The 26,116-nt window shown below is 43.1% G+C and overlaps 1 protein-coding gene across 8 annotated transcripts in view; it reads left to right on the forward strand.

Moving 5' to 3' along the window:
- opcml (opioid binding protein/cell adhesion molecule-like) overlaps positions 1–26,116 on the forward strand; it is a 1,099,456-nt gene that overhangs the window by 979,839 nt on the left and 93,501 nt on the right. For all 8 annotated transcript variants that reach the window (XM_069894524.1, XM_069894518.1, XM_069894519.1 and 5 more), the window contains exon 4: positions 6,385–6,519. In XM_069894524.1, coding sequence (XP_069750625.1) covers positions 6,385–6,519 — 135 coding nt within the window. The remainder of the gene's footprint in view (positions 1–6,384; positions 6,520–26,116) is intronic.

Raw genomic sequence — 26,116 nt, forward strand, 5'->3', positions numbered from 1 at the left:
TGGGTGTTGGGTTTTTCCTCCTTTGTCTTTTGTCAAATGATCCTCCAGCATCAGCAGGGAGAGAAACAATGTCAAAGGTGGCTTTTGATCTGAAGTGAGAATGTTGTTGGTGAGGATTCAGAGAAGGGAGAGAGAATATTCTGTCATGACTTGGAAAGTTCATGATTCAACTATATTATCAAGTGCTAACTCGAGTTTCAGGTTTGTCAAGTTAAACTATTTGCTAATCTCATTGAGTGGTTGAAGTAGGCTTTTAATTTTAAGCTAGAGACATAAGATTAGCTTGGTTAGCGCAATGCCAACACAGCATAAGCAACCTGTTTCGAATGTGACCTGTGTGGGTTCTCTCCAGGTGCTTGGGTTTCCTCCCATCCTGCAAAACATACTGGGTTTGGCAGGTTAGTTGGGTGTAATTGGACGGCTTGGGTTTCCTGGGCCAGAAGGCCCTTCTACTGTGCTGTCTCATACAAAAAAAAAGAGACGGCAAATGCTGAAATCTAGCAAAACCAGGCAGCCGGAAGAATTCTGCGGGTAAAATAACAACATGTTGAGGCAAGTGATAGTTGGGGTTTTGTGTCAGGACACAGCAGCAGGACTTGAGAGGGAAGGAATACGACTGAGACTGGTAGGTGATAGGTAAAACCGGATGGATTCTGAATGGTAGGCTGATTGAGCCCCTGTAGCGAGAATAAAAGCTCTCATGACTGGTGAGAGAATGTACACTTTTATGAAGGCAGGGTCTTGCCATGGTCTTCAGAGGGGCTCAGGGTTTAGGCGGGAAACCAGGGTTATATATGGGTAGATGGGGGCAGAGCCAGCCATCAGTATAGCACACCAGTTCACTGCAGCCCCCTTCAAATCTTTCTTTTCTCACCTTGGATATATGCTCTCTCATTTTACACTCCCATACCTTGAGAAAAAGACGTGTGTTGCTCATGATTTCATGAACTACCATAAGGTCATCTCTCGGCCTCCTATGTGTCAGGAAAAAAAGGCACAGCCAATCCATTTTCTCCTTTGAACTCAAACCTGCTGGTCCAGCTGTCAACCTTTTGAATCTTTTCTGTATCCATTCCAGCTTCATGACCTCCTTCCCGTGGCTAGGAAACCAAAATTACACATCTTAATCCAAGCCTAGGATAGGTTCAACATGTCCCATCTCTTGTACTCAATGCCTGACTGATGAAGGCAAGCATCTAATAATTGGGACATGACCATTTCAGAAAATTCTGCCCTCTGTAACATTGGTCTCCTTGCTTTTGGATTTCCTTGTGTCAAATATATTTGAAGTAAAATTAACTGAGTAGCCAAAGGGGAAAGAATCTAAGTTCAACTTTGCTGAAAGTCTGATTTGGGAAAACTATTGAAAAGTATCTGTAAATATTATGAATGTATTGGGAATTGATTCAGTTGCCCCTTTTCTGATCATAGCACTGTTTAGAATTTATAGGAATATTTACCATCTGCATTGATATGCAATAGCATTAAGACAATGTAAAAACACAATGTTGGAGAAACTCAGCCAGTCAAAAAAAGCGTACTTTATAGAGCAAAGATAAAGATACATTGATGAAAGGGGTCAAACTTAAAATGTGGGTTATGTATCTTCAGATCAACATTGAGTTTCTCCAGCATTGGATTTTTACTTTCACCATGGTGCCTGCAGTCCTTTGTGCTTTACTTCTAACATTGACACAATACTCAAATCAAATCAGACAAGCATATCAGCAAAGAAATGTGTCGTTCTCTATTATTTACCTTCTATTTACCTACTGGAGACGTGAGAAGCCGCAGTGTTTCCAAACCTGTGTGAATCCGCAGAGCCTGATTTCCAGAAGATTTGAATCTGGCTTTGCTGTCCAGAGATTATTCGATTTTACTGAGCAGACACTTAAAAATGAATTCTTGTCAATATGTTAAAAAAAAATACGTGTCAAATTCTGTCCATTGGTGGTGCAAATTGCTCCAAAGTGATTGAATAGAATTTTTGGAACTTTTCACAAGTTTGCTTTGTTAACCCCAAAGAGGTAAAGTCGCATTTTTATAGCACCCATGGGCTAAGCTTAATGAAAGCTGAAGAAATTGCTTCACTATTTGAGTGAGCAATGAAGCAAATTATTGTGTTATTGCCCATTGCCCTTGGGCTATTCTCTCACCCGGATATGTCAGCAGACAATCAGATTTCTTCTGCCTTTCTCTAAAATTGGCATGCAGAAACAGTACTTTGAAGATGTTGTGATATCTTTAGCTTCCTTCCTGCACTAAATTGCAAAGTTTTGCATATAGGTTGATTAAAAAGACTATTCTTTGACAATCAGTAATATTCTGCATAGACAGTCCCTTCGCATGGACGGACGGTCAAGCAAGAACATCGGAAGGGATGGTAAAAAGATGGAGTTGAGGCTAGCCACTGATTTATGAAGGGTGAAACGATTGCATCAATTGATCTAGTTCGTCCTTTTAAAAAAACTTATCTTACCTCCTCTTTAATCACATTTAAATGCTAAGAATTGGGAGCAGTGAGATGACAAGTCACAAAGGGAATTTTGGCAGTTATTACACAAGAAAGATAGAATGCCGGTTCAACAAATAATGAGGAAGTTCAGTGGAATGTTGCCCTGAATGCGACCGCTATGGAAAATAGATGTCAAAAGTTCTGATGAAACTTTGCAGAGGGCTGCACACGTGGAGCAGAGCTAAGCAGAAAAGACTGCAGACGCTGCGATTGCAGGGCAATGCACAAAAGAACTGGAGAAACTCAGTGGGTCACACAGCATCTCTAGGAAGCAAAGGGATATAACCAACATTTTGGGCTTGAGCCCTTCTTCAAAGGATGAGCATAAAACAGGCAGGTGTCTGAATAGAAAGGGTGGCGGGGGGAGGGGGAGAGGTGAGGAGGAAAGAGGGGTAAAGAGGAGTAGAGGCCAACAAGCAGGAGGTCACAGGTGGATATGAGTGGGAGAACAGGAAAAGATCAGTGTTCAGTTCCGGTCTCCATGTTTAAAGAGGGGTGTAATTGTATTGGAGAGAAAGTTAACCAGATTAATTCCTGAGATGTAAGGATTGATTTTTGAAGAGAGGTTGAGCAGATTGAGACTCGTCAGAGTATAGAAAAATGAAAAGTGTTCCAATTAAAATGTTTAAGTGTCTGAGTTTATAATTGACAATGTAGATTCTGAATGGATTTTTCCCCAGTGTGATGTGTAGGACAAGAGAGCATTGTTCAAAATGAGAGTTCATCCATTTACAATGGAGGTGAGGAGAAATTCCTTCTCTCAGATGGTCAGGAATCTGTGGAATTCTCCACCCCAGGGAATTGAGAAGGGGGAGTCAGTGAATATGCTCAAGATGGAGATGTCATACATTTCAAAGTCGAAGTCAAAGTTTCACAAGTATGTGATGTTAACTTCCCTGTAAATTGCAGATGAATATCATTGGAAAAATAACATTCAGATTACTCCTGGTCACTTGTCACAGACATTGTCGGAATAACTTAACATTTCTTATAGATCTTGTTTCTCTTCCACTTGCTACCTATTTGTCATGTTTAATTGTTGACTCCTTTCCTTGCTTTAAAACTTCCTAAATATCCCTGACCAAAAAACCTATCCAGATATCATGAAAGTTGCTTCATAACTACCAATCCTTTGATCTTAATCAAGTCAAAATATCTTATCCAAAAGCCATTCCAAGTAGAAACAATGCACTGAATGAGCAAATGCAATCACGAAAATTGGACTCCTCCCGTAGACACGTTACAATTATGTTTTTTACATATAAATACGTTATTTTTCCATAATAATTTTTTACACTTACCTTCCAGAGTGGTTGTTCACACAGATATCACAGCATGTTTAGATTAAATACCTGATGTGCGGAATTACATAGGCTGGATGTGGGTCAACCTCGCCTGTTACATCGTATTCATTAGCCCATGGTTGTGGACTGCCTGTAATTCAGTTTAGACTGCAAGACAGTCCGCAATAATGTCTAGGGGTGCTGCAGGTAAAATTTCAGAAAGCCACTCATTTCTGTTCCAATCCTTTTTACACAGACTGAGTTCTGGGATGTTTTGAATAAATTCCCGGAATGCAGTGGTTGTGTAAAAAACGCATAATTGTTTACCTTCCCAAAGCAAGCGTTTGTTTAGTTCCTTGCATTTCCTCTCAACTGAGTCCTTTGATATCTCACCAACTACCATTGCAACTCTTTCTGTTTGATATCAGTGAATTCCTTTTTTGTTGTTCATTCACAACACCCCCCCACCCTGTATTGTGAATTTATTTTGTACATTTTGGTGGGCAGTGAAAGGTCAAGGCTCTGCAACCGCATTGTGGCCAGACAATTGTGAGAAACAGAAGTGCCTTCACAGATTTCGTTCGAGACAAAAATTGAGAACAAAGAACATTTATTGTACAACAGTGCGAAGTTGGGTGCTTCCCCTTACCATGGGAATGCACACACATACATGGGGCTCACCCAACTTTTATACAGTTCATTTCAGTGTAGAGGTACCCTCCCCCCCCCTAACATTCTTCTGCCGCCTGGATTGGTTTGGCATTTGGTTTTGGTAATTCTGTCTGCCTATGTGCAGTTTCTGCACCATGGGGTATCCTGTCTTGGGTCCCATCATGTCATTGTCCTTATTCATGAATCTGCCTTTGTCCTTATTCACACATCTCAACCCCCAGGACTTACTTTCTATATGCAGAACTTGCTAATTCTTTCTATCACTATAAGACCCTTATTCTATTATACTTGCGTAACCCTTCCTCACTCTTATCGGAATTCATCCCTACTCTTCTTTGGCTTGGCTTCGCGGACGAAGATTTATGGAGGGGGTAAAAGTCCACGTCAGCTGCAGGCTCGTTGGTGGCTGACCAGTCCGATGCGGGACAGGCAGACACGGTTGCAGCGGCTGCAGGGGAAAATTGGTTGGTTGGGGTTGGGTGTTGGGTTTTTCCTCCTTTGCCTTTTGTCAGTGAGGTGGGCTCTGCGGTCTTCTTCAAAGGAGGTTGCTGCCCGCCAAATTGTGAGGCGCCAAGATGCACGGTTTGAGGCGATATCAGCCCACTGGCGGTGGTCAATGTGGCAGGCACCAAGAGATTTCTTTAGGCAGTCCTTGTACCTTTTCTTTGGTGCACCTCTGTCACGGTGGCCAGTGGAGAGCTCGCCATATAACACGATCTTGGGAAGGCGATGGTCTTCCATTCTGGAGACGTGACCCACCCAGCGCAGCTGGATCTTCAGCAGCGTGGACTCGATGCTGTCGACCTCTGCCATCTCGAGTGCTTCGACATTAGGGATGAAAGCGCTCCAATGGATGTTGAGGATGGAGCGGAGACAACGCTGGTGGAAGCGTTCTAGGAGCCGTAGGTGATGCCGGTAGAGGACCCATGATTCGGAACCGAACAGGAGTGTGGGTATGACAACGGCTCTGTATATGCTTATCTTTGTGAGGTTTTTCAGTTGGTTGTTTTTCCAGACTCTTTTGTGTAGTCTTCCAAAGGCGCTATTTGCCTTGGCGAGTCTGTTGTCTATCTCATTGTCGATCCTTGCATCTGATGAAATGGTGCAGCCGAGATAGGTAAACTGGTTGACCGTTTTGAGATTTGTGTGCTCGATGGAGATGTGGGGGGGCTGGTAGTCATGGTGGGGAGCTGTCTGATGGAGGACCTCAGTTTTCTTCAGGCTGACTTCCAGGCCAAACATCCCTACTCAGCACTTACTTAACTTCCTCTAGTCCAGTCCAGTATTCCTTATTTCATTCATAATAGCTTTACTTCCTATATTCTATTATCTCTCACACAATCAAAGTCAAAATACTTCATCCCCTGAAGATCATCAGAGAATCACGAGTTTTTACAAATTCTCAACTATTCTCAGTAGCTATTCAAGCTTTGTATGTCAGATTCATTTTATGAATGTAAATATGTTAGGCACCACCGTAGGATTTAAATCATATCTCTTGATCAATAGTATGAGCCTCCAGACACTCGTTCAGTTACTTAACCATGGTGCTATACTGAGATTACAACTCCTTGTTGCCCCTGAAGCATATTCATGTTGCTTCTGAGTTCAATGAAAAGAACTAAATGCATCAGAGGCCAGTTCCAACATCGGGCAGCTTCAGATTTGTTAAACCAATTACTGAGGGATTTGTTGGCCAGTTAGCTAAACAAATCCCTGCTTGACACCATGGTTAGATATGCACACATTTTAAATGGGAAGGTAAATGCCAGCAGTGAATGATTCTGAAATGCAGCAAATTATTATTCTGTTTGATTTTGCCAGATCATAGGTATGAAATGTTGAAGATGTTGACTTAAATGTAGAGTTAAGGAGAGATTCAATTTTACTTATGCCTGATTCCTTTTCCTTCAGCACGAGGTTTTACAAGTGATGACGAATATTTGGAAATCACCGGAATTGCAAAGGAAGATGCTGGTGAATATGAGTGCAGTGCCTATAACGATGTGTCATTGACTGACGTGCGGAAAGTACAAGTAGAAGTAAACTGTAAGTGATGGTATCAGCTCTTATTGATCATTACTTATTTGTGAGCTTTGTCTGTTCAATGGCAATATCTAGAATTAATTATATGCTCCAAAATTGGTGTCCAGATCATCAACTACTAGAGCAGGACAGCTTCCAAATGCAGAAAATATCTTCTTCAATCTTACCACAGGCCTTAACATCAGCCTCAGAAGGCCTCTTGGCCACACTGCTCCTCTCCCCACTACTTGCCCACCTGTAAACGTGATGCACAAATGTGCTGGAGAAACTCAGCAGGTCACGCAGCATCCATAGGAACTTGGACACAAGTGTCACAATCAAAGGTAACTTTATTGTACACTCAGGAATCAAAGAGAGGAAGATGCCAAATGGTTCTTAATCATTCAAACTACTCAATAACAATATAGGCATTCACATTGATTCCAGGTTGAACTCAGATACTTGTGACCCCCTATTCTCTACACGGTACAAGACAAGAATTATAATGGTGTAAGCAGGTACTTAGGGCGCAAGGGTCCTTGATAACAATGGCTGCTTACCCTACCACAGTCTCCCGCACAAGTACACACTCACAGGCAGGGACTTCAACGGACACTCCCAATCCTTGTACCTCAGGGTGTGGCTCAGTGTTAAGTAATATCCAGTTACTAATACTCTCTAATAAGGCAGGGACTTAAACACACACTCCCGGTTCCCTATAACAATTGGGGGTGGGGGGAGGGGGGATGTGATTCAATGCTAAGTACTGCCAAACAATCCTATGGTCCTGCTCAAACTGTAGTGCACACTTGGCACTGTAGTGCATCGCTTTCTCCAGCGATGACCACAGTTAAGCAACCTGATATAGAGAATCATTCGTAGTCAGGACCAAGAAGCAGAGAGGGTGAACTGTAGCAGGTGTTAGAATTTATATGGTTCTGAGCTGGTCATCTGGCCGATGATGATGCTGCATCATTCAGATAAGGTATGCGCTATTGTGTGAGTGGAATCCAACCTTGACTGGCAGGTGATGCGACTTCCAACTGGATTCCAGGCAGGGATGTCACGAGATCTTCCGCAATGCCCATATAACAGCCCTTCATCAAGAAAGTAAAAATCGACCGGCGTTTCACTCCTGTGCACTTCATCAGGAAAGCCTCAGGTCAGAAAAGTTGGCTACCTTTGACTTCCTATGGATGCTGTGTGATCTGGTGTCTTTCTCCAGCACTCAGCCCTAGCATCGGCAGATTTTCTTGTCTACCTCTCTATTTAAATTACTTGTGCTGGAAATTCTGTGACAAGCAGAGAAGTCTCCATGGAAATATATCCACATCCAAACTTAACGGCAATAAGTTACCTGCTGTTTTATGTTGTACTTTGAAATTGTTCAAATTAATGTCAAGTTTAGTGCTAAAATATGTCAAAAGGAAAAGCGTTCAATGATTATCCAAATTGTAAAGGACCTTGTTGAAATCCACTAATATATTATATAATATAAATTATGTAATTTATATATTATATCAAAATATAATTAAACTAATCATATATTAGATATTAATATGCAAATTGAAGTGAATAGTTAATCTCCTTAAGTTGCCTGTGGACCAAACATTTCCACAGGCCTGAAAATATATTTGACTCACTGGCAAATACTTTATGATTTGTTTTGCCAAAATGAAAACCAAATTGAAAATTTGCATATGAGTTTTAATAAATGAAGATGAGATGTTTGAATTGTGAGTTTTAAGCCAACACAGAATTGAATAGTCATACAGTATACACAGATGTAATACTTGGTATGATTTCAAGCTATTGACCTGATGACTTTAGTTTTCCCTAAGTCCAGTCAGCAAGTAATGGAAAGAAATTTGTACCTTTTATATTTGCTTTCTAGTTTTAATCAAAAATCCAGATTTTATGAGAAAAGTCCAGCCATGCGTGTCTCTTATTCTCAAGGTTATAGGTATTGGAAATTGGGTGGAACGCCAGCTTGATTTGTATTCATCCGGCACCAGACCTCCTCAGCAGGGGTCACCTTGCTTCCTGTAGTAACCAGCATCACATCGCTTAATTTTCTGTGCTGCCCCTAGAAATTAAATTTGAAAAACAACTGAATCTTCTCATACTGCGGCCAATCCTCATACTGGTGACTGTCACCAGTTCACAGATGAATGTCTTCCAGTTTGCCTTCATTTAATGTGCTCAGGATGGGCGGTACAAGGAATGTCATCAAGATCACAGACTTCAAATGACATCAATCCATCTCCCTGCTGCTCCTGTGCCAATATCAATCCTAATTTATACATGCCACACTCTTAGGTTTTCCCACAAAAACTTTGACTTTGTCCACTCTTTCTGTGCTCAGCCATTAATCCAGAATTTCTAAGCATATCCAACGTAGTTTGGTTGCTGTTTATTACATTGTTTGCATAAACAAAATCAATCATATCTGCAAATAATCAATGTCCAATAATTGTGTTGACCCAGAAATGCATGTGTAGGAAGTTCCAATGGTTGCACCCAATGTTTGCATGCAAAATAGGGAAGGGATCCTTAGTAGTGGAAGTACTGTTAAAAGAGTGAAAAATCAGAGAGCAGACTTCTATATTTATTCAAGTGGAGTCTTCCATGTCCAGGAAAATTCCAAGAATCCAGCAAACTCAGGATTGTGCTTTACTGATATATTAGCCAGATGATTTAACATCTGACCATTTATATCCAAACACATAATTCACTATTTATAGATGTCAGGCAGCATTACAAAATGTCCACTGAGTCAGCTAATTTGAAATGGATCATGGAAATCAGAGCATCGGTGAGTGAAAGGGAGCACCAGAATTGGGACACAGGAGAGTGAAAGTGGAGCATGGAAATTGGGGTGGAGCACAGGCTAACAGGCCCTCCGTGAGTTGAAAGAAAGCACAGGAACAGGAGTGTAGGGGAGCAGGAAAGGAATGCAGGAACCAGACCTCTGTTGAGTTGAAGGGGAACATGGCAATGGAAGCCCTGCTGATTAGGAAGAGATTGCAGCAAAGGTGATCCAAGTGCCAAATTGTTTCAATTTCAAAACAGCCAGGTGGTTGATTATTGGAGTTTTACTGTATTTCGAACCCTTAACCTTCCCATCTATAAAACATTTCTCTCTTCTCTATGGTTGTTCACCTTGTTCTCACAAACACTTTGGAGTTCTGGAATGCCCACATCAATATATCGTATTGTTCCAAGCTGTTCATTAATTTAGAGTGCAGGTCAGGGTGTCCAATAGATTTGCATTATTAAGTGTTTGAAAATCACTTTCAAATACCCCTGGGGTTAAGTGACATGGGTTCCTCGAGTAGTGGCATTTTTACTCAATCATCCATTTATACATGATTTTCTCCCTCTATGATTAAAACAATGGCCAGCTTTATTTCAACCAGACCAGTGTTCGAGAGTTTACCCTGTTTTAACATTGAAATTTGAGCAATTTTAACTTCTGGACTTTTGTTTCAAATGCTGGTGGCTGCATTTGTGGGGTGACTGTCTGGTGCCCTGGAGGCAAGTCTCTGAAGGGGGCAGGATTGGTTGATCATGGCATATCTGCTTCTATTTACCCATCCATTCCCCATGACATTTAACCCCCCAATGCTATAAAAATCTCTGTGTATCTTAATGAGGATGCCTCTCCTGCTTCTGGAGAATTTGACAGATTCACAAATGTCTGGGAAAAGCAGTTTCTCCTTGTCCGTCTTAAATCCACTCTCCTGAATCTTGAGGCTGCGTTCTCTCACCCACTAGTCGAAACAAACTCTCCTCTTCAATCATACATGTTCCTTTCATAATTTTACATGAATCTATAAGATCTCCCTTCATCCTCTCAATTCCAGTGGATATAGTCCCTGGCTACTCAATCCCTCATTTTTGGAATTAACCTGGTAAACCTCCTCTGCACTGCCCAAAGCCAATATTTTCTGTCTCAAGTAAGGAGACCAGAACCTCATTCAGTACTCCCGATGGAGCCTTAGTGAGTACCCTGCACATTTGCTCTAGAACCCTTTTGCTCTTAATTTCAATCCTTTGAGCAAAGAGGGGCAACATCCCACTTGGGAAGTGAAAAGGAGAGAATTGATTAACCCAGTGAGGCTACAAGTTAAAGCTGCAATCAAATCCCAATTAAGTATTTGTAGAGGAAAGATTGTGCTAGCATTTGATGGTTGCACCTTGTATTTGCTCAATTAAGTTAATTTAAATAATTTCTCATGAGGCCCTTTGTTTATAATTGTCCCCAGTGTGTTGTACAACCAAAGATACTCATCTGATTTTTTTTAATGTCAAAGTCACTTTTTTTTACACTAAAACATATGAATACACATCACTCTACACAATGCTGAAACATCTTGGAAAATTTCTGGAACTGAAATTGTAGATGATTATGCATCCACTTGAGATTCACATTTTAATTTGTTTATTTCATAGATACAGAATATCAGACTAATGAATTTCCATAGCATTTTTGCAACTGAAACCTGTTTACCCCTCCCAATCGCTGCCTATTGGTACTTACACTTCCAATCTGATCTATACTGCATCATTTATGGAACCTGAAATAGAACTGGAAAATATCACTATGAATCATTGAAATGACTTTTTTAAAGTGCACATACTGATACCAATTTCACTATTGCCCTTTTCAAAAAATGAAAGTTGGTGCATCTGTTAAAGTTTGTTTCAAGAAGTAAAGAACACTGATATCACTGAACATGAATAAAGATTTAGAAAGCTCCTTATTCGTCAAATAAAAAACTGAAAATTCAAGCATTATCAATTTATGTCATTAATCAGCCATTAATCCAGAATTTCTAAGCATATCCAACGTAGTTGGATTCCAAAATAACAACTGATTTCTCAATTATTTTGCTTAATATATCAAAGAAGTCTTTAATTTCTCATATTATTTGAATTAACCAAAATACTGAGAGCAGTACTTTGAGAATTGCAGCAGTCACATATTCTCATTGCTGTTCTGTCAATTGACTTTCCTCTTCACAGCAACGTACTGAAGGGTCCTCACCCTGGACACTGAACAAAAGCACACACTGCACTATCCTAATGAAGTAACAAGGGCACACCATCAGCCTAAGAACTATTCCTTTCTTAACACTCAGTGTTATTGTTTATTTTACTAATAGTAAATCCTGCAAATGGATACAGGGATCAAATATTAATTAGGTAGAACAGTGTCAAAATTTTTAAAATCACGGCATCTCATACAATATCAATCCACAAAATGTACACGTCACTGGTGCAGACTGGACCAGTTCCCATCATGAATTCTGAACCAATGTTGCAATTTCCACTTGCCTGGTTTCGGCCATATCTGATTGTTTGCCAAACCTACCCATTTGAAGGGCAGAATCAATCCGCAAAAGGCAAAGCAACCATCAAGCTGGAGAGAAAATAGAGGGCAAAGTTTTTGATTTGCCATTGACCATTAGCATTAATCCAATGGAATTTTGCTCTTAATATGCATCTATTGGGCTGTTACTTTCCTGCTGACCTTTGGTGTTGGGTTACAGTTTTATAGTGTGTGGTGCACTGAGGTAGCAGCAGGCAAGCAAAAAACTCAAAAGACTGAAAAACAGACTTTATTCCAGTAAACGTCTGAACACCAGTTCATGCCTTGGTGGCTTCCCATGTGACTGGCTCAGGACGGGCAAGCTCAGGTTTATATTCAGGTCAGCTGATTGACAGCCAGCCAGGTGGAATCAGCTCCTTAGGTGGTCTTCCTGTAGGTACAGAGATCACCCCCTGAAGTAGGCTGTGGTCATATCATCACAGTTGAAAACAATTCATTATTCAATATTCTTGTTAGTTGCCACTTGTTGATAATTATGAAGGAAATCCAGGAATTTACTGTTGTGCTTCTGAGGTATATCAGTACAGGCATAAGGACTGACCAGTCTGCCTCTGCTTTCATTTTTTTTCTTGTGCTCTAATGTTTAGAAATAATATTTCAGCACTTATTTTGTCGTAAGTGGTATCATGCTGGTTAATTTACCAGACCTCTGCTCTTTCCGTTAAGTTCTGGACTAATGATCCAGACACGTTCACCTTCAAAGGATGAGGAATTTAAACTCCGTTAAATAAATAATGGTATTTAAAATGAGATGTCCTACACAACAGTGGCTCAGAAATGCAGAGTTGTTGTAAAGGTTCATTTATGTCTTCGGGAAATGAAATCCGCTCCTTACTCAACCTGGTCCATGTCTGAACCAAAACGAGAGGCATGTGGTTGACTCTGTTAAGTCGTCTGTAGTCGCTGAGCAAACTTGACAGTCACATCAAACCATTAAATCAAACATAAGAATACAGCCAGACATGACACAATTAAATGTAAACATACAATTAAATGTAAACAGGCCATTTTGGCCCACGTCTGAGCTGCCCAATTTTACACCCAATTAACCTCCACTCACAGTACATTTTGAATGGTGGGAGGAAACCAAGGCCCCCAGGGAAAACATACGCAGATATGGGGAGAACGCACAAACTCCTTACAGACAGCCCGGGATTCGAACCACTGTCCTGATCGCTGGGACTGTAAAGGCATTGTGCGAACCACTATGCCAACGGTGCTGCCCCTGAGATTTTGACACAGTAACTAACTCCCAGCTTGCTAAACCTAGAAATTCTTTCTGAGGGTGTCTGAGGACTGGTGCTTACACGAAAAGATCTGCTGCACATTTTAACTGAGCAACACCCTGATGTAATTATACTCACAGAATCACACAGTCTGCATGAAAATCTCTGGACTTGTTCTGCTATTTCATCTGCACAGATGCACCAGAGGCATTGGCACAGTGTGAGACATTTGGAATCCCACATTCCAGGGAGTCTGCAATGTTGCTTTATGACCCAATAATATCTTGTGCCTTCACGTCAAATTAGGGGAGGGAAACTTCATTCAGGTCACTATCGCCAATCAATGAAGCAGTTCTTCAAATTGTAGCTTCTCTGTGTGCCTTAGCATTATCACCACTGATTGACATACGGTAGCTGATTCTGGAGGACGTAGCTTCAGTTAACAGCAAGGGAACAATAAGGTACATGGTCAAGGAATGTGGTTAGGCCATCATGGAGCAGAATTTCCTCCAACGAATGGTCAGCCTTCTTAACTGCTTAGTGAGGCACCAAATAAAAAAGGAGAATGAGAACCTGCTATCAAAATTGGCAGGTTTTTCCTTTGCTATCTGAGTTCAGTTCTTCAGAATTGTACCCTTGACTTGCTTCCCTGGACATTGGGGAGCCAATGTACATTTCTCTTTCAGTGGTTTGATTGTGAAAGGAGCTCCATTTATATTCTATTTAATGTGCTGGAAAAAAGTACAAAGTACAATCCAGTTAGTTTGCAAAGTTCTGCGAATATGATGTTGGCCAGTTAATCAGTGCCAGTTTGTACTGATGCTTCCAGGTGCTGTGGGGTTTTTTTTTAACCATTATTGGTAATGTAAGATATTGTCACCCAGACGTTCATTGCTAATGGAGTATTATAAATGCCATGTGGCAGTGACAGTGATTTCCTCTGCCTTCAAAATTAATTTCCTTGACTTCAATGGAATTCATTTCAGAAGCTGGAACCAATGCTCTTGGGCAACTGGGCACGTAGATATTTAATTTAGACATACAGCATGATAACGAGCTCTTCCCGCCCATGAGCCTGTGCTCCCCAAATGCACCCAATTAACATACAACTCCCCATTCATTTGTTGAAGGAAACTGGAGCATCCAGAGGAAACCCACACAGATAAGGGGAGAATGTACAAACTCATTACAGACAGCACCAGATTCAAACCCAGGACACTAGCGTTCTAATAGTGTTGTGCCAGCCACTATTGCTCACTGTGTCTCCACAAATAAAATTCACAATCTTTTGCACTGTTGTGCATAATTAACCTGCACAGTATTTATAGTCATTTGGATCTGTGAATGAACTAATCCTATGTGCAGTCATGGAAAATTTTTGGATGCTCTAGCGTTGATCCACATTTGCTGTTGCAAGTCTTGGGCAGCTTGGGGTAGAGAGATGCGAAGAATTCTCAGGTAGACAGGAACATGCCTTGCTGCTCAAAGAATAACTCAGAGATGATGGTGGTGGAGAAGAATAAGTAGAGAATGGACTGGAATACTTGACACGCCTCATGTGGTTCTTAGTGAAATTCACGTCAGAAATGGCTCCATTTTTTGCATCTAAGCTGACCCGATCAATGGACTTTCTTACAACAATACCTTATAGGTCCTGCAGGAGTGGATCTGCTTCCTTCTATTGAAGCCTGATTACTTCTATGTGCTCCTTACTGTCTCTCTCCAGTTGGCATGTGTTCCAATATAACAGCAGCCGCTATGTTGTCTGACAATTGTAGAAGCACACAATTCAAAGCTTCTGTATGTTCTCAGAATACATGAAGGTTCAGCTCTCGATTTTGCTCTGAAAACAAGTGCCTTGATCCTACTTTCATTTCCCCACCCATTTCAATTTGGGCTTTTATGAGAATGGGCTTTGCTTGATGATGAGAGTTTATAACTATATATACATAAGTACAATGTACCGATGCAATGAGCTTCTTGTTGGCTGCAGCTTTGTATAAAACCCATCAACGAGCACGGAAGAATATATTAAATTAATGATAATAAAAAGTGCAAATGTTAAGATGGCGGTGCTGCTGGAGCCACGGTAGCAGCAGCACTGCTACTGATGCAGACTCGTGGGGAGCAAGGGAGCAGAGGTACAGTGCTCCCTCCGGGTCCAGCCACCCAGGTAACTGCCGATGACTCTGTGTGGGCTTTGAACAGCCCGCTGAAGGAGCCAACGGTGGTTTTTGAGTTGAAATCGCACAACCATAGGTCTGAGTCGAATATGGTGGCGCCTATCAATTGGCAGGAGCCACAAGGGGATGCAGGCTCCGAGGAAGCGGAAGACTGGAACAGGGCACCAGAGGATGGGAAGATCACACACTGTCTGAGAGAAAAAACCAGAGGAGACAACTCACTGGGACGGTGATCATGGAGGCGGACCTGTGAGGGGGCACTGAGGCTGAGGGGCCAGTTCTTGCGGTGGACTGCTGGCAAGGAACCTATGGAAGCTATGGGCTGGTGGAGACTGCTGCGGGGAGACTCGCGCCGGACTGCAGGCTATGGGAGATTGGCTCGAACTGGCTGGAGGGGTACCAGGTATCAGAACCGGGATGCGAGGAGGTGCCAATGGCAGTGATGGGTTCCTGACCGTGTCGGAGGTTGGGATCTGGACCTCGGGTTGCCATAGGTTTGGACTGGACAGGTTACAAAGTGCTGGAGGCAAATCTACGGACACTCGGTGACTCTGAGGGGGCTCTCCTTTGCTTCTCTCTGACTGTAAGAGGTGTTTAGGCAATTCCTGCCAGTGGTGAATCTCTCTGCCTTGTGGCAGGCAATAAGAAATTTCATATTATATGACACTGTTTTATTACAATGATAATAAATTGAATCTTGTATTTGAAATTAAACTACATTTATATGTTATTTGAAAACAAACCAGGACAAGGTAAAAGGAGATTTGAATAATGCTCAGCTCCTCTTTTTGGGAAGGTATAAAGCTGAGTTTGTCCTTGGGTGGAATGAAACAATGGAGGGGAAAGTAAATGGTGCAGGCAATAAAAGTAAGTGCAGCTTCATCTTAAAAAAAATCAACATATCTTTCTTCAGGTAAGGCAAGCCTGCAAGTGTAGAGTTGGGACTGATGATATTCTGTTGCCATTGCACAGTTTGAATCCCGCTGAACGCCGGCGATGGATGCCGAGTTCTGAGCTTGATTGATAAGCGACAGATAGTCAAGCTCAGGACTGCACTGCCTTAGCTGCCACTTCCTCGTGTATTAGGAACAAAGATTCCAAGATTTTTTTTGTGCTTGTAACTTATTTCTAGCCTTTACTAGTCACAAGCTGTCATATCTGAGTTATGCAGCCACAAAGAGAAAACCCCAGCAGGGGCTCCATCGTGAAATAGATTTAAACAAAATGCCCTGAGGACCTTGAAGAACTATATATAGATCAGTACTAATATTTCTTCCCTTTATGCTGCCAGTACATTTTCACAGGTCTTCAATGTAGATTAATTGAAATATGCTGTTCAAAGTAGAATTATTTGGAACATTTTTAAGGAGAAAGCTTCTGACAGAGACTAAATGGCACAATAAGTTTTTAAAAAATTCTAGCTCCTGGGGATTTTGTTTAGATTCATTTCAAAGTGATGATGTGAAAAGTTTCTTATGTGCTACCTGGATCCTAATTCATAGAATTTGGACAGCAGAGAACTATAGAGTCATACGCCATATAAAGTCAAAAGAATATAGACTCAGTCTGTTGAGTCAAAACCAGTGGAGCCATTCACATCAATCCTATTCACTAACCCTTTCCTAATCATCTTGCAAATCATTTTTCAGTTTGGGTGCAGAATTTAGTAACTTGTTTGAGGAATTAAGGATTTCAGTTGCAAGATTTGAATCAAGAAATGTTTTTTTTAATATTCTATGGAGTAAAAAAGAGTGAGAGGAAACTTGACAGGGATACTCATTGTCATGCATGCTTTTGATTGAATCAATTTAAGAAATGTGTTCTTGTTCAAAGGTTCAAGAATGGGCACGATATGTGTAAATTTTGGGGCAAAAGAATCAAATGGGGCATGACAAAAATATTTCTTATTCACAGATACTTTTGGGGTAGAATTCACCACGAATAGAAGGGATGGAAACAAAGTCAACCATGGTGTCCAATTAATTGGATAGGCACTTGATAAAGAATAATTTGCAGTGCTCTGGGGCAAGAGCAAGGGAATGGGACCAATGGGGTTACCCGACTGGAAGAATTTTGACTTTTCCTGCTGACCAGAGTTTGGATTATCTGAAATTGGGTGCAAGAAAAAAAGACTGGTTGTTTGGCACATTTTATCGGGGAAAAAAAATACTTTGAAGTCACAAAGAAAATGTGTGTCTGGACTACTGATGTTTCAGCTTCTGGGTGTGTAAGAGAGGAAGTGTTACTTCATAATTGACCATGATCATTTCTGCACAACAAAATCTTCAGAGCACAAAATAAAAACTTTTGATTTTTTTTGTTGGACTTGAAAAGGTTGAAAATAAGATTCCAATTGAAATGGAACAATTAATGTCAGAATTATGAGCATTTTATTACTTCCTCCTGAGGAATAACTTCCTGCAATTGAGCAGAATACACAAGCATGCTGGAGAAACTCAGCAGGTCCCGCAGCATCCATGGGAAGTTAAGGATAACCAATGTTTCAGACCTGGCCCCTTCGTACCTGATGATTAGGGAAAATTGAAGGAGTATGCAAGAACAGAGGACCTGAGGATCCAAACATATCTTGAAGGAAAAGAGGCTTAGTTGAAGAGGACTATTTAAAATAAAAGGCACATAGTTAAGCCACTCTCCTGTCTCCCTCTCTTTCCTATCCATTTTTCCTTTCCTCTAGGTCTCCCCCCCACCTCTCCATTCAGAGAGTTCTTCCCTCCCTCTTTCACTTTTTATTTTTCCATTGTACCTTCCCATCTATGACCTCTTATGCCTTGTGCATTGTTCAAGTGCCTGTCTGCTTTTTGCTGATACCTTGATGAAGGTCTCAGGCCCGAAACATTGGTTATGTATCTTTATCTTTGCTACGTAAATAACACCACGTGATTTGCTGAGTTTCTTCAGTGAAAACTACAGTTTTGTATTTAGTTGGGATTTGGTCATCACTGACAAGGCCTGCATTTATTGCCCATCTGTTATTGTCCTGAAGAAGGTGGGAAGGGGGAGTTGCTCACTTGAACTATTGCCATGCTTAGGGTAAAAGAATAAGAATAAGGAAGTAGAGCAAAATTAGACAAATGCTTTAGGATCTTGATGTCTCTGATTCCTTATAATCCAAAAATCAATTTATATCACCCTTGAATATCTTTAAAGATAGTATCCACATTCATCAGGAATAGAAAATTCTGAAGATACACAACCTATGAAATGTTCCTTTCAGACTTATATGGCCTAAATCTGTCCCTCATCTGAAGCTCAAAGTGTTACTGTTTGATTAGTCTTTGCTGCCAGCAGGGGGCTGACACACAGTCTGCTGCATCTGTAATAGAGACTTGCAGCCTCATGGCATGCCTCATGGTGTTGTTTACATCAACTTTAAAGTAAAGAACCTTTTCCTCATCCACATGTTGTCTAAGAACTCACACACACAACTAAAAGATGAAACCTGGTGTCAGAAGTAGGATGAAGGAAATTAGAAGAAAATACTTTAAAAGGTAAAATCTAAAGTCAGCAACTGATCAGTGAAGAGAAGCTATCTCAGTGAAACATAGATGGATTACATCCACCAGCGAAACTTCAGCTGATAGGTAATGTGGCTGAAAATTGGAACAGATTTAAACAGCATTTTGGATTGTATTTAATGGCAGTTGGAGCTGACGAGAAAAGTGATAAAGTGAAAGCATCAGTTTTCTTAAATGCTGTGGGTGATGAAGCCCTGGAGATGTATAATAACTTCACATTTGCTGCTGAAGGAGACAATATGAAACTGGAAAAAATAATGGAACAGTTTGAGGCATACTGCAAACCTAAATGTAACATGACATTTGAGAGGCACAGATTTTTCACATGTGTACAGAAAGCGGAAGAAAGTATTGATCAGTATGTGACTGAATTGAGAAACAAAAGCAAAACGTGTGAATTTGGTGGACTGACTGACTCGTTGATAAAAGACAGGCTTGTGTCTGGTGTTCCAGATAATAGTCTAAGGGAAAGACTGCTAAGAGAGCAAAATCTAAACCTGGAAACCCCCATAGCACTCTGTAGAGCTGCATAAACTATAAAAATGCAGGCAAAAGAGCAGTTCAGTGAAACTAGCTACAATGTGGACGCAGTGAGTAAGAACAGACGTAAACCGTTTAACAGAAAGCGTGCCTGTGATAGTACAGATTCTATCACCAATGTGATATATATGTGTATGTATATATGTGTGTGTGTGTGTGTGTGTATATATATATATATATATATATATAGTGGTATAGGATGGTTGTGATTGGCTGAGAGTGTAGCCACGCCTACTGGCAGTCTTAAAGGGTTGCTCCTAGTCAGACCCAGATCATTCTGGATTGGTCGACCTACATGTGATACGCTCCACTCTTCTAGTTAATAAAAGCCTTGGTTTGGATCAACAAGCCTTTGATTCGTACAACGTGCACTACAATTTTATTAACTAGAAAGTTTTCAAGGGATGGAACGTATGCTGTGACCGGAACACCTCAACATCGACCCGCAGTCGGCTACAGCTTTGAATTACTTTAAGCACTGGGTGAGGTGCTTCGAAGCTTACCTACAACTCTCTGACCCTGAAGTGGAGGAGAACGGCCATCGACTATTAGTATTGATGTCTATGGTGTCCCCGAGAGTCTATAAGAGCATTCAGGACGCAGCCATGAAGGTGTTGAAAGGACTCTATGAGCAACTGGTAAACAGGGTCTAAGCCCGGTACAAACTAGTGACCAGGAGGCAACTGCCTAGTGAGTCCTGAAGAGCTTATAGCCAAGCACTAAGGGCATTGGGCAGAGCCTGTGGCTGCTCAGACAGAACTGCTGCTGAGACCACCGACGATCTCATTCGGGATGCTTACGTGGCCAGGGTCTGACGAATGAGGTGAGGCAGTGCCTGCTAGAGCACGGGGGAAAAAAACCTGATCCGGATTCAAGAGACAATGGAGGATGCGGTCTTAAGTATGGACGCTTACTCTCAGGGCTGTACCCCATGCTATGAAGTGATTAGATGTCCTCACTCAACCCTCCTACCCCACAGCCCACCGACAGCCTCTCGGCCCCCGCTACACTGCCTGATGTCACCCCGAAGTGCTACTTCTGTGGGAAGGATAAACACAGCAGGTCCCAGTGTCCAGCAAGGAAAGCCAGGTGCCAGAAGTGCCTTAAAAATGGCCACTTTGCTGTAGTCTGTCACTCCAAAATGGTCAGCATCAAACACAGCGCCTCATGTGAGGCCCAAATGTCACCTTCCCATTCAAACATTTTTTCTTCAGAGCTCTCGTCCAATAAGAGCGAGAGCTCCACCGCGTGCCAGCGCCTAATATCACGGGGCAGGCGCCGAGCTTGGAAGGTACAGCCCATCCTCACCACGATGACGTTGACCTGCTTGGACCTCCCACATGGAGCAATGACCGCCCAGGCCCAAGCCCTGACGTCAACAACCGCTGCCGCCACCGTCGCCACTACCAACGATGCCGAACAGGTACCCACTGCCACGGCTGCCAACATTGCCGCTGCCGACGCTACTGACCAGGGATCCGATGCTGCCAACCAGGTACCTGCCGCTGTGGCTGCCACTACCACTGTTACTGACGCTGCTGACCAGGGACCCGCCACCAACAACACTGCTAACCAGGTACCCGCTGACGCTGCCGCCGCCACCAACGCTGACGACCTGGTAATTGCTGACGCTACCAATCCAGTACCCACCGCTGCTACCACCAACGACTGCCTGCCTGACAGCCCCACCACCACTGACTGCAAGCAGCGACCCCCAGCACTTATCATTGGCTGGCCTACACTCCCAGCTGCAGCAGCCCCAGCTCCTTGATACTGACAGCTCCTGTCCAACTGTATCTGTGACGTCACCAGACACACGTAGTACACTTCAGGCCCGACCCTGTGTGACATCATCACGTAAGACTCCACTGTTCCCAGCACTGGTCTCTGCTTCAGTGACCCTGGACCAGGACTGCCCCCATCCCCTTACAAAAGTGAATGGACACCATACCAATTGCTTATTTGACTCGGGGTCAACCGAGAGTTTTATCCGTCCAGACCTGGCCCACCGTTACGGACTGGTTATTCTCCCCACTGACCAGAGGATTTCATTGGCGACCAGGTCGCACTCTACTGGGGTAAAGGGGTATTACGTGAAGACCCTGAAAGTCCAGGGCATCACATTTACCAATTTTAGACTATTAGTTTTCCCCTAACTGTGCACTCCCATATTTCTGGGACAAGATTTTCAGTGCCAGTTCCGAAATGTTTCCCAGTACTATGGAGGGCCCCACACCCCTCTGTCCGTCTGTAACCACTCCACCCTGGAGATCTCCTGCCAACGACAGCCCAAACCACCCGCCCCCGGGCCCCAGCACACCTCTCCATCCTCCGGGTTGCTCCTCCAGCACTCTTCGCAAATCTCACCCCTGGCTGGAAACCAATGGCCACCAAAAGCAGACAGTATAGTTACGAAGACAAGAAATTCATCACAAGTTGGAGGAGGGCATTATCAAACCCAGCTCAAGTCCCTGGAGGATCCAGGTAGTGGTGGTGGTTAAAAACAGGGAGAAGCCAAGGATGGTGGTTGAATACAGCCAGGCAGTCAACCGCTTCACCCTTCTGGATGCGTACCCCCTCCCATGGATCACGGATCACCCAATACCATGTGTTCTCCACCATTGACTTACATTTGGCCTATCACCAGCTTCCAATCCGCTGAGAAGACTGACTTTTTATGGCCTTCGAAGTGAACGGGCGGCTGTATCAATTCCTCAGGGTACCCTTTGGGGTCACGAATGGTGTCATGGCTTTCCAGCAGGAAATGGACCGGATGGTAGACCAGAACGGGCTAACAGCTACATTCCCGTATCTGGACAATGTCACCATCTGCAGCCATGACACACAGGACCATGATGCCAACCTCGAGAAATTTTTTTCAGACTGCAATTCGGCTGAACTTAACCTATAATTTTGACAAGTGTGTCTTCTGGTCCACTCGGCTTGCAATTCTGGGTTGTGTGGTTGGGAACAAGGTGGTAATGCCTGACCTTGACCTCATGCATCCTCTCATGGACTTGCCCCCCCCCCCCCACACCCAAAAGGCACTCAGAAACTGCCTGGGTTTCTTTTCATACTATACCCACACTATGCCGACACGGCACGGCCACTTATCAAGACCACCTCCTTCCCCCTGTCAACTGAAACCAGAGCGGCCTTTGACCACATCATATCGGACATCGCCGCTGCAACACTGCATGCCATCGACAAGTCCATTCCATTCCAAGAAGAGAGCGATGCATCCGATTTTGCACTGGCGGCCACTTTGAACTAGGCTGGCTGGTAGCCTTCTTCTCCAGAACCCTCCAGGGTCCTGAGAGCCGACACTCCTCTGTCGAGAAGGAGGCCCAGGCCATAGTTGAAGTAGTTCGTCGTTGGATACACTACCTCACTGGCAGGCGCTTTACACTGCTGACCGACCAACGCGCGGTCTCCTTCATGTTTAGCAATACCCAGTGAGGTAAGATCAAGAACGACAAGATTGCTTGGTGGAGAATTGAGCTCTCCATCTTTAATTATGACATACTGTATCGGCCTGGTAAACTCAACGACCCACCAGATGCGCTCTCCAGGGAGACTTGCATCAACGTTCAACTGGACAGGCTGCAGACTCCACGAGGAGCTCTGTCATCCAGGGGTCACTAGGTTCATGCACTACACGGTCGAGGTGATTCGCTCCATGACCCGAGCCTTCCCAGTGTGCGCTGAGTGCAAGCCCCACTTCTTCTGTCCGAAGAACACCCACATCATCAAAGCCACCCAACACTTTGAACGTCTAGGCGTGGACTTCAAGGGCCCCTACCGTCGACCAACCATAACACCTACATACTTATGGTGATCAACGAGTATTCTCGCTTCCCGTTCACTGTGACCTTCTCGGACATGACTGCCTTCTCACTCATAGAGACCCTGCACAGCATCTTCACCATCTTTGGGAACCCCAGTTACATCCACAGTGACCGGGGGTCCTCATTCATGTGCGCCAAGCTGCGGCAGTATCTTCTGGAGCATGGTATTGCTCCGAGCTGGACCACCAGCATGCGCACGTGGTAATGGGCAGGTCGAAAGAGAGAATGCCACTGTCTGGAAAGCTGTTACGCTTGCCCTCCAGTCCACAGGCCTCCCCACGTCTTGCTGGCAGGATGTGCTCACTAGTGCCCTACACTCCATGCGCTCCCTCCTATGCACCATGACCAATGCCACCCCCCATGAAAGGATGTTCTCTTTCCCGAGGAAATCCAAATCAGGAATAACCATGCCAGCATGGCTCGCGGTTCCTGGGCCTGTCCTCCTGTGACGCCACGTCCGGTACTCAAAAAATGACCCTTTGGTTGAGCGAGTGATGCTGATCCATGCAAACCCACATTATGCATACATTGAGTACCCGGACAGGCAGGAGGACACAGTCTCAGTAAGGACCTAGCCCAAGCCGGATCGGACCCAGCAGTGCTCCCAACCCAACCTCCTCCAACTCCTTCTCCCCTAGGTCACATGCTCGAACAGAGGGATCAGCACCACCCCACCAACTCAGGCCAGCCTGTTGACAATGCCGTTGGGGAATTGAGCGAAGCGGTGACCGCACCCAACGAGCCTGCCAGTGACGCGTCTCCAGCTACCCCAATCCCAGCACCACAGCAGTCATGCCGGACGATCAGGCCCCCTGACTGTTACAGCCCCTAACCTCCCACCAATTCACCTTTTTTTTTTAACAGCCCTCATTCACCCCAGGGTCAGTTCTCTAAAAAGGGGTGAATGTGATAGTATGGATTCTATCACCAATGTGTATATGCATATATTGTGGTATAGGATGGTTGTGATTGGCTGAGAGCATAGCCATGCCTACTAGCAGGTCTTAAATAAAGGGTTGCTCCTCGCCAGTCCCAGATCATTCTGGATTGGTTGACCTGCATGTGATTCGCTCCAGTCTTCTACTTAATAAAAGCCTTGGTTTGGATCAACAAGCCTTTGATTCTTTCGACGTGCACTACAGCACCAAAGTGGAAAGAGAGGCATGGCCAACAAACAAAAATGAAAGGGTCAATCAAAAGCCACGTCGTTGATGAGGTGCACAACCAAAGAAATGTCCGGCATATGGTAAACATGCTATATGTGTGACAAAATTATGCCCATTGCTGTAGGAACTAAGTGCAACAAAGCAAGGTTCACGCAGTAGATGAAAGGGAGATGGAGGAATTCTATGTAGACGTTGTGACTGAAAACAAGAAAGAAAACAGAGATCGGATGTTGTGATTAAAAGTGAATGACATATATATTTCAGTTAAGTGGAATACTGGAGCACAAATTAATGTAATATCAGAGACTGATTTTAAGAAAGTTAGACCGAGACCAATGATTTATGGAACAAAAGTGAAGGTGACAGAATATTCAGGTACTGATCTACCAGTGCAAGGAGAATGCATGGTCAAAGTGAAACACAAGGACAAAGTGTACAGGCTAGCATTTATCGTGGTACCAATGGATGTATAGGCCATACTAAGTTTAACAGCCTGTGAGAAAAATGAACCTGGTAAAAAGAGTCCTCATTGTGGAAAGTGAAGGAGAGACAGTCTATGATGAACTCATGAAAGAGTACAATGACTTATTTCAGAGTCCAGGCTGCCTTCCAGGAGAACACATTATCAGAGTGAATAAACGTGTGCCATTGATGATACATCCATACAGAAAAGTTCCATTTGTATTTCAAAAGCAACGAAAAGCAAAGTTGGACAAATGGAATGCATGAACGTGATTCAGAAGATAGATGAGTCAATGGAGTGGATGAGTTCACTCGTTATTGTGATCAAAATAAAAGCTTAGAATTTGCTTGGATCCAAGAGATCTAAACAGAGCAATAAAGAGAGAACACTTTAACCTTCATATGCGTGAAAAAAATCATGTCAGAGTTTGCAAATACAAAATTTTTCAGTGTTAGATGCATCATCAGGATTTTGGCAGTTGAAATTGGATGAAGCAAGTTCAAGACAGTGCATGTTCAATAGTCCGTTTGGCAGGTATGGATACCTGAGGTGACCATTCAGAATTGCCTCAGCTCCTGAAGTCTATCTCAAAACTATCCATATGGTCTATGAGCACCTGGACAGAGTTGATACCTCAATGGATGACCATCATAGTATGGGGAACCACGAGAATGGAGCATGATGAGAGACTAAGAAAAGTGCTGGAAGCAACAAGGAAAGCAAACCTGAAGCTGAATCGATAGAAATGCCAGCTTGGGGTGACAGAACTAACATTTGTAGGAGATATTATTGGCAGTGAAGGCATCAGTCCAGATCACAGAAAGTTGTCCGCCATTATGAACATGCAAAGACCATCATGCAAAATGGGCGTACAGAGGTTTGATGGAATGGTCAACTATATGGGTAAATTCATATCCAACTTCTCAGAAAAGATGGCTCCATTGAGAAGACTAACAGAAAAGAACATTGAATGGGAGTGGAGGAATCTAAAGAAACTGCTCACAGAGGAACCAATTCTGAAGTTTTACGACCCAGCGAGACCCATCAAGATACTATCAGTCGCATCACATAGTGGGCTCAGTGCAGTTCTGCAAAAATATGATGACTGGCAACCCATTGCATATGCATCACACTCAATGACAGACACAGAGATGTGATACATTCAAATTGAAAAGGAGCTGCTCAGCATCACATATGCCTGTGTGAAAGATTTCATCAGTTTGTGTCAGAACAAGTAATCAGTGTAGAGACTGGCCATAAGCCC

Source organism: Narcine bancroftii, chromosome 8 (assembly GCF_036971445.1).
Source record: "Narcine bancroftii isolate sNarBan1 chromosome 8, sNarBan1.hap1, whole genome shotgun sequence".
NCBI lineage: Eukaryota > Metazoa > Chordata > Chondrichthyes > Torpediniformes > Narcinidae > Narcine > Narcine bancroftii.